The sequence below is a fragment of the Cnephaeus nilssonii genome (genome assembly GCF_951640355.1).
Source record: "Cnephaeus nilssonii genome assembly, chromosome: X".
Lineage (NCBI taxonomy): Eukaryota > Metazoa > Chordata > Mammalia > Chiroptera > Vespertilionidae > Cnephaeus > Cnephaeus nilssonii.
In genome coordinates, this window is record NC_137071.1 from 91,301,996 (window position 1) to 91,311,837 (window position 9,842).

At 49.8% G+C, this 9,842-nt stretch overlaps 1 protein-coding gene across 1 annotated transcript in view; it reads left to right on the plus strand.

The window, feature by feature from the left end:
• Nucleotides 1-2,761, plus strand: part of TMEM185A (transmembrane protein 185A) — a 40,616-nt gene extending 37,855 nt beyond the window's left edge. The window contains exon 7 of the mRNA XM_079765994.1: nucleotides 1,121-2,761. Within this exon, the coding sequence (XP_079622120.1) occupies nucleotides 1,121-1,365 (245 nt within the window). The 3' untranslated portion in view covers nucleotides 1,366-2,761. The remainder of the gene's footprint in view (nucleotides 1-1,120) is intronic.
• The last annotated feature ends 7,081 nt before the right edge of the window (nucleotides 2,762-9,842 follow it).

Genomic DNA, 9,842 nt, shown 5'->3' on the forward strand with positions numbered 1-9,842 from the left:
GTATTTCAGAAATCCTTAATGTGTGTGTGTGTGTGTGTGTGTGTGTGTGTGTGTGTGTGTGTAAGGATGAGCCTGAGGGCACCAATTAAGGAGCTTGCATGGGAAAGCTAGCGCTGAGGAAAATGTGGAATCTTCCAAGGGAAGGGCATGCTGTTAACCTTGCTTTCCTTGCCCTGTACTACAGCCTCCATAGCAGTACACTACAGTTTGAGGTAGGACTGACTCTGGCACGTGGCCTGTCTGATCCCATCCCATCCACTGCAACATTAGAATCAAGGTAACTCCTTTTCAGGGGATCCTAGGATTAGAGAAAAATCCACATTGCCCATTGATTCCCAGGAGTCCTCCTAGGTTCGATTTACTTCTAGCTTTCCCCAGTGTCATTCCTGACATTCCCAGGTCTTGTCAGTGGTGCCCTGCTAGCTCTCTTTCCTCTTCGCTATTGCTGTGATCTATGGAAAGGATCCCTTCCTCACTAGACTGAAAGCTCCTTTGCATATAGTCCCTGAACCCGCCCTTCTGGAAGCCAATGAGGGAGGGTGTTGTGCCCCAGGAGAGCCAGTACTACTCTGATGGTCCTATGGTAAACAAACAGGAAGAGTGAACCTCAGAGAAGCAGTTTCGAGGTGGCCGCATGATCTCAGGCTGCTTCCTGGCCTGCTTTTCTCCTGGATTCCGGAGGATGACAAGAATGCTTTCCTTGGATGTCACTCTTTGTCATACATTAGTTTATCCTGGGTAGGGAAGATTAGAGGATGTCTATAGAGTCTAGACTCCACAGGTATTTGGGACTTACTAGAGTAAGTACTCAAACTGGAGCACCCCTCAGAATCATTGAGAGGGCCTGTGCAAGCAGACTGTCCCAACTTATGATTCTGACACAGTCTGGGCTGGGCCAAAATTGTATCCCTACCAAGACCCCAGGGACACTATCACAGCTGGTCTGGGAGCCCCACTTGGAAAACCATGATGCACAGATCTGACTTCTTGTCCTTAGTGGATATTTAGGCCTTGCTCAATCTTCATTTCTAAGACACCAGGATGAATTCATTCAGGATGGAAAAGTAATTTGAAATTCAGTGCAGGCTAGTATTTGAAAGATTGCGTTCTTCTTTTTCAGGGTGGTTTGGTATTCGCAAGGATTTCTGTCAGTTTCTCCTTGAAATCTTCCCATTTTTGAGAGAATATGGAAACATTTCATATGATCTTCATCATGAAGATAATGAGGAAACCGAGGAAACCCCAGTTCCTGAACCTCCTAAAATTGCTCCTCTGTTTCGAAAGAAGGCCAGGGTAGTTATCACCCAAAGCCCTGGGAAATACATTCTCCCACCTCCCAAATTAAACATTGAAATGCCAGATTAGACACCACTTCCTGGGGCAGAACGCAAGCGCACTGGAACGCATGCGCTCCTCTACCTTCCTCTGCCTCTTTGTTCATCCCCCAGAACTGGTACTGGAGCTGGGGCTCCAGGTACTTCCATCTCATGCCTTGTTTGCACTCAATGCCTGCCAGTGACTCATCACAATGGGACACACAGGTGGCAGGTGACTGGAACATGTGGTGTGGTTTGGGGTGTGTCAATGGATGTGGATGCAATGGAGGGAGCATGTGTGAGAGGGAGAGATGAAGCTGATTCTGACCAATTGGCGGTGGCTGATTAGGCCAGAGAAGTAACATCTACAGAGCTGGTTTTCAAAGTGCTAAAATGCCTATCAAAAGTGTTATTTGAAAATGTATTTTTAAGCCCAGCCAGCCTTGCTGCTTAGCTCAGATTATCCTGTTGTGGCGTAGTCAGTAGGAACTGTAAATAATCCTCTCTGGCACCATGTGTGTATCCACACAATCATTACTGTTTGTGTTCCTGCTGTGGAAGTAGTTTCTCTTTGGGCATGCTGACAGCAATTTTTAATGGCCCTATCAGTGAGCCTTTTCTAATGGAGTGACTCCGTGCTTGTATAGTATTTATACAAATATTTTAGCATTGTAATATACCGTGTTAAATCCTAGTTCTGTACAGTATATTCTGTTAAAGTATTTTTTTACAAGCTTGTACTGGAGACATGCATCTTCTGTTGCAGAAGTAGAAGTCGGGGGCGCACCTGTCCCACCCACTGTGGTGCCACCCCTTAACAGGACATCACCATTTCCCCTTGAATTTCTGCACATACATAGTAGCTGCTACTGCCAGAACAGCCAAAATAAAGCAAGAAATGATCTGTGCTTTTCTAACAGTCTGGGAATATTGGCTTGCCAGAAAACTATCAAGCATGACTTAAAACTAGTACACTGGACGAAGTTGCTGAGACTAGGAACAACCAGTAGAATTGTGTATATGAGAAGATCTGAGGCTTTCTGTCTGCCTTCAACAAGAACACTTTTGGCTGGGCTTGTGCTTTTAACTAGGAAAGCAGTTGCTCCAAGAGCTGATGGTAAAACCACGAGTCAAAGCAGATCCTATAAGTAACAGCCTTCTGCCTGGGAACAAGTAGGGAATTTTTTAAAAGGAGGGTAAAGGGACACTGGCATTCTCACCCAGGAAAAGAGTGGACGGTTTAAGGTGGGCATCTGCTAACTTGTCTAAACTGGGCTCTACTGATGTCTACCACATACATGACTCCAGCTTTGCCCTGGCCTCCAGCCAGGCTGTTCTGTCTTGGAGACATTTGGAATCGTGTAGACTTTCCTGCTTGGTGTGTAACAAGTGTAGATCAGCCCACTATTTTTGCTCCCTTTAGCTGTTCAATAAACTGGTTCCTCATTTTCTATGCACTCTGTATGGCTCTTGCTTTAGATATGGTCCAGGACACTGAAATTTTTCTGATCCAGAGGGAAGGAAACTGCTAGCTGCCACAAGTGGCTGAGAAATGTGGTGGTGGGTGAACATCCCTAATGAGTCTTCTGGTACAGTATGAACGCAGTTCTGTAATTGTTACAGCTCACGAGTCTTACAAAAGTGTTCTGTGGTTCTAAGACAATCTTAAAGCTGAAATTGGCTATTTGGTGCTCCCAAGGCATTGTGTGGTCACAACAGTGGCTGAGTATTGCTTATGAAATAAAATAGTCTGTGATTTCTGTCTAGCTCACTCTAGCTGCCTGTGTGGTTTAATGAGCATTTAAATTGTGTGGCTTTTCAGCCCATGCTTCACATCAACCATCAAGGAAGTCCACCATTTTCTGGTGACAGATTATTTCCTATGGGAGCCAAAGGCCACAGATTTATCATTTTGAAAGCTCAGTAGATTTCAGATTAATTGTTAGACAAAACACAGTAGCTATGATTTAAGTATCAGGTACTTTGCTACCTAATGTACATCCATTGAATCCTCAGGACCCCATGAAGCAGGTGCAACTGCTATTATCCCCATGAGTAAATAGAACCTCAAAGAGGTCAAGTAACAGGCCCAGAGTCTGCAACTAGGAAATATTAAGTCCAGATGCCAGTGTTCCCCAGCCAACAGTAGTATCTCCAATGACACCCCTCTTTCTCTCTGCATACTGCATGTTCAGACTATACCCAAAGACTCATTAGGCATGGTGACTCTCCCCTGCATGCCTTGGCCACCTAAGTTCTTAGCATAATCTGAACAGAGCTTGTTGGGGCAGGGGTGAAGTCCTCATGATCCCCACCTGGACTCAGCAAGACCTAGGCCTGTGCCCTCTGCTATTTGAGTCTGTGTCCTTCAGACCAAGGCTCTGACTCCCACAGATTTCCCCAGGCATGTGGAGGCAGGGGGCATTGCTCAGCCTGGGAGTCCAACCCAGGGTCCTGTAGACCTGACAGGAACACCAGGAGTTGGATTCTATAGTACCCTCTGTTCTGAGACCAGTGGACCCCAAAGTCCTCACTCAGGAGGGCCTCACAACCCTTGCAGAGATCACTGCAGTACCAGTACAGATGCTGGAGGGGGCGCTGCTGGGCCCAGGATGTGTCAGGGGCAGAGAAAGATTACTATGAGTAAGGTTAAACAGTGAAATCAGCCCTAGCTGGTTTGGCTCAGTGGGTAGCGTGTCAGCCTGCAGACTGACGGGCCCCAGGTTCAATTTTGGTCAAGGGCACATGTCCGGGTTGTGGGCTCGATCCCCAGTGGGGGAGGGGAAGGTGTGCAGGAGGCAGCCGATCAATGATTCTCTCTCATCATTGATGTTTCTCTCTCTCTCCCTCTCCCTTGCTCTCTGAAATCAATAAAAATATATTTAGAAAAGAAGTGCATTGGACAGAGAAATGTAGACAGACAACCACAATCCCACAACACCTCCCCAAATCCCTGCTTTGCTCAGCATCTTCAGTAGTAGCTAACTTTTAGAACCCACAGTGATAGCTGAGCTGATAAAGAAACCCCATGAGAAGGGGGGCAATTATACAAGTATACTGATAGATTCAAGTTAATGAGTTCCCAAATAAATAGAGCAGTATACCATATACATTTAAGGAGAACAGAATATTGCAAAGATAGCAATCACCCTTTCTTTTTTAAATGTTTTTACAGATTTATAGATCTATTGCCTTAAGTTTAGGACCAAAATGACTGACAATCTTGGGCTTCTGCATTCTGCTCCCAAAATCAACACTGGTAAACTATAGAAGGGAGAATGAAATTGTAAAATATACATATCAGAAAAAAAAACACACGAAAAAGAACCAAAGAGACAAAAGAAGAGAAGAAAAAATAATATATATATGTATAAAAATTGTAATCTAAACAATAAAACAGAAGAAACTCCTGGGGAAGACTGAAGAATGTGGTAAGCTGTTGGAGGTAGTGGGAAGTTGGGAGGGTCCGTAGCCTGCATAGATGCAGATGACTGGATGGGAAGTAGGAAAAGTGTAAACTTCTACCTCTACTGCATTGTGGAAATCAGAGGCAACATATCAGGCCACAGATGCCACTAACTCTCGGGTAATACCAGCACAGTATGAGTAAAAGGGAGGAAGGAGCCAATAGGGCTTCAGAGTCTGTATTAATAACCGTGTGAAATCACCTTAGTGGGTGACTCAGAACTTTTCAAACTAATGCTATATAAGAAAGAGCTAATATGCTAATTAGACCGAACAGCAGAACGACCTTCTGGACGAAGCCGGGATGCAAGAGCTGGCAGAGGCTGCGAGGGCCAGCCAAGGTAGCCGGGACTGTGAGGGCCGAGCCCCTTGCACGAATTTCATGCATTGGGCCTCTAGTCATTTTAATAAAAGATGCAGACAGGACTAGAAATAGAGTGTCAAGATCAGAGTAAATCAGACAGAGTAAGGGTGGGTATGAATGCAATCCTGAAACTTGGCAAGATGTAAAATTTATGTCTAACTTCGATTGAGGGTTTGAAAAAACAAAAGTCAGTCATCTGGACTATAAAACATTAGATAACTTCAAAAGAACAGAACCCCCTTCCACCTTCATTTCCTGCTGCTCATCGTTTTCCATGTAGAAAACAATTATTTTAGAACAAAATGTTTCAAAAGTCTGGTTGCCTAGTAAATAGACACTGTGAGAAAGGGGGCTTCTCCTCTGATGCTCCCCAGGGACCTTGGCAATGCAGCGCCCTCTCTAGGAACTGCGATGTGACCACAGCGATCTACACCAGGGTTGTGAGGACCCTCCAAGTGAGGACTGAGGGCTCTACCCGCCCCACAACACAGGGCCCACCCGGCACCCAGCTCTGGTGCTCCTGTCAGATCGGGGGTACCTCAGGCGGAGGTGCCAGGCTGTGCCCTCCCGCCCCACCTCCGAGAGGGACCTGGGGGAGGCCGACACTTGGCCTGAGGGGCACAGACCCTGGTCAGCACAGGGTGGGGTCCCAGGCCATCCAGCCCAGGTGGGGACCAGACGGTGCTGCTGGGCACACTGGGAGCGGAGCCCCGCCCCTGGTAGCATCCTGGGTGACCCCAGAATTGGTTTCCGGAAGTGATGTCATTGACTTCCACCTGAGACGTCTGAGGGAGCTGAGCGCCATCTTGAGAAGGCGGCTTCGGGCCGGTAGAGGGGACAAGCGCTGAGGGGAGCAATCTCAGGTCGGCGGAGCCCAGACTCTGCCTGGAGTCAGGGTGAGGACCAGAGGGGTTCCCCTGGGATCTAGGTCAGCCCCTGCCGGGAGCCCTAGGGAGCGAGGCCCACGGACCTCCCCTGGGGTCTCGGGGTTGAGGCCTCCGTGTGGGGGTCCGGCCTCCCGGCTCACAGAGGGAGGGTCCCAGGACCTGCAGGCCTCATGGTGACGGCCGGCCGTGGGGGAAGACAAGGTGACTCCGGGCCCCAGAGCAGTCAGTCCTGGGAGCCCCAAGGTGCGGGGTGACCGCGAGCGGCTAGGACTGACTTCCCCATCTTCGGGGTGGAGACAGTCGGGGGGGCTTCGGGTCATGGCAGAGTCTCAGGTCGGCAGAGGGTGTCCGGGACCTGCCCAGTCTCAGTGTGAGGACCCTGAGGGAGATTGGGGGGCCCTGGACCCCAGAACAGTGTTCATCCCGCAGGCCTCCTAGGGGTGGGGGAGGGGTGGTCTCACACATTGTTCTTTGTGATTTCTGCATTAGGTCTGAGAGACACTGGGGGTTTGATAGAAGGAGCGGGGCTTCAGGCAGCAGAGGGGGGGGGACCCCAGGTTCTGTTGCTGCCACGTTGAGGATACTGAGAGAGATTGGGGAGCCCTGGACACCAGAACAGGGTTCATCTGTCAGGCCATCCGGGGTGGTGCAGGAGTGATCTCACACATTGTGTTTTGTGATTTCTCCATTTGGTCTGAGATAAACTGGGGGTTTGATACAAGGAAGAGGACTTCAGGCAGGAGAGGGTGAACCCCAGGTCCAGCTGACGTCAAGTTGAGGAAAGTGAGGGACAATGGGAGCCCTGGACCCCAGAACCGTGTCCATCTGGCAGGCCTCCTTGGCAGTGAGGGAGGGGTGATCTCCCACATTGTGCTTTGAGATTTCTGCATTTGGTCTGAGAGACACTGGGGGTTTCATTGAAGGAGAGAGGCTTCAGGCAGCAGAGGGGAGACCCCAGGTCCTGCTGCTGTCAAGTTGAGGACCCTGAAGAAGATTGGGGGACCCTGGACACCATAATAATCAGTCTAGGGAGGACCAGTGGGCGGGGTGACTACAGGGTGGGGTGACCTCTGCATGAGGTCTGAGAGACTCTGGGGTTCGGTGTAAGGAGCAGAGCCACAGGTCCGCTGAAGGAGATCAGACAGAACCCTGGACCCCACAATGTAGCGGACCCCATAAAAGCCCTCCCCTGATACAAGCCATGGGAGACCCCACGTCAGATGATCCCTTGTGGTGTCTCGTGACTTCTCCATGCAGGCCTGCGACACACTGGGGTTCACTGTAAGGAGCACAGCCACAGGATGACTGAGGGCACCCTGGACCCCACAACTAGGGGACCCCATAAAGCCTTACCCTGCTATCAGCCTTGGGATGCTCCCTGGTAAAAGACCAAGTGAAGAGTTTCCTGACTTCTGTATCCAGGGCTGAGTGAGACTCAGGACTTGGTATAAGGTGTAGGGAATCACACTTCTAGAAATATATCCTAAAAAACTGGAAATACCTATGAGAAAGAATGTATGCACCCCTATGTTCATAGCGGCACAATTTACAATAGCTAAGATATGGAAACAGCCCAAGTTCCCATCAGTAATTGATTTGATGAAAAAGCTGTGGTACATTTATACCATGGAATACTGTGCAGCAGTATAAAAGGTAGGCTGTCTGACCCTTTGAGACAGCATGGAGGGTCCTGAAGGGTATCATGCTCAGTGAAATAAGCCAGTCAGAGGAAGATAAATATCACATGATTGCACTCATATGTGGAATCTAAGTTACAAAGTAAACTGATGAACCCAATAGATACCCACAGGTGCAAGTATGGAACAGATTGGGGAATCTCAGAGAGAAGTTGGGGAGGGTGGGAAATAATCAACCAAGGACCTTGTATGCATATATGCAGGGCCCATGGATACAGACAATTGGGTGTTGAGGGCGGGGGGCAGGGGACAGGGGTATGCTGGAGGGGGTAATATGTAATCTAAAAAAATTAAAGCAAAATATGCTAATTAGACCAGACATCCTTCCAGATAACCTTCCGGTTGGAAGCCAGGGCTTCTAGGGAAACCGGGTCCCAGGTGCCAGAGGGAACCTGTTGCTGGCAGCCAGGCATAGGAAAGCCTTCTCTTGCACAATTCTATGCATCGGGCCTCTAGTCTTTTAAATAATAAAGAACTATTAAAACATTAAAAATAAAAACAGTGTAGGGAATCAGGTCCACAGAGGGGAGGGCAGAGGTACTGCCTGGACTCAGGTGGATTTGATGCCTTCAAATCAGGGTCTAGGAGCCTGTGGGGTTTCATATAACAAACAAGCCCCAGTTCCGCAGAGGAAGGACCCAGAACCAGCCAAGGTCAAGGTGAGGACCCTGTGTCAGGAGTGAGGGGACCCAGACTCCCAATGTAGAGGCCGCACAGAACGCCACCTTGCTCTCAGCCTTGGAAGGCCCCAGGGAGGTTGACCACATGTGGTGTCTCCTGACGTCAGCATTCAGGTCTGAGTGAGAGTGGAAACTTGATAAAAAGTGTAGGGCCTCAGGTCCACAGATGGGATGCAGAGGCACTGCCCAGAGTCAAGGTGCTTTTCCTGACTTCTGCATCCAGGTCTGACAGGCTCCGGGGTCTGGTGTAAGGAGCAGGGTCTCAGGTGGCAGAGGGAAGGGTTAGGAGGGCCCCAAGGGAGGACTGAGGGAATCCAGGAACCCTAAGCAAAGGGGAGGCCACAGAAGTCTGCCCTGCTGAAAGTCTTGGGAGGCCCTGTGGTGGATGACCATGCCTAGAGGAACCAAAGAAGCCCAGACTTGATGTCTGCCCTGAGAATTCAGGGGAAACAACATATGCAGAAGAGGGGAGGACCTGGGTCTTGCACAGAGTCCAGGTGGACATGCAAAGGGAAGACTGAGGGACCTGGGACCCCACAACAGAGATGCCCCATGTTACCCCTACTGTGAACCCTGGGAGGCCGCCGGTCGATGACCACATGCTTTCTTCCTGACTTGGGCATCTTGGGTTGACAGGAGGTTCCGACTCCAGCCAGGAGTCACGGTGAGGATCCTGCGGGAAGAAGAGGGGACTCCACCCCCTGAGGGCTGAGGGATCAGGCTCCAGGAGGGAAAAGAAGGGCTGCAGGGCTCTCCCAGGATAGGAGGTAAGGACCCGAGTTAGGGCTCAGGAAGCCCACTAGCACACCTTGAAGTATGCCTGAGGTTTGGCCAGTGTCATAAGTGTCCCCAGTGTGCCTGTTCCTGCCAGCAGCACCTGGAAGCCTCATGCTAGGCCTGTGGATTTGGGTTGCTTCCAGAGTTCTACCTTAGGAGTGGCAAAGGGAGGTGAGGGCATTGTCCTGAAGGTGCTGGGTAATCAAAGTGGGGGTCTTGAGGCAGGATGGTGGTATCTCTCACCCGAGTAAAAATAACTAGACCAGTTGGCATAGTCTCTGCTGGTGCAACTGGGTCACTCGGGCATGATAGTCAATGTGGTGTGTCCTCAAGTCCACCTTGGAGGTCTCAGAGAGATAGTGGACATGGCCTGCAGTATTCATTCTCCAGTCAGCAGAAGAGAAAGGTCCCAGGCACTCCACGAGTGAACATGGGTCGCTTGGGCAGGAAGGAGGATACCACACTCCAGACAATGGGTGCCCCGAACCCAATCTGTGCTGCTGTCAGCCCTGGGAAAGGCCTGGCATGGGTTTGCAGAGGTGGTTCCTCCTCACGTTTGTCTCAGGGCACTCAGAAAGGACAGGGCCTTGGTCAGAGGGGATGGCTTCAGTTCATGAAAAGAGGAGCTGAGGTTCTGTAAGGGTCGTAATGGTCTG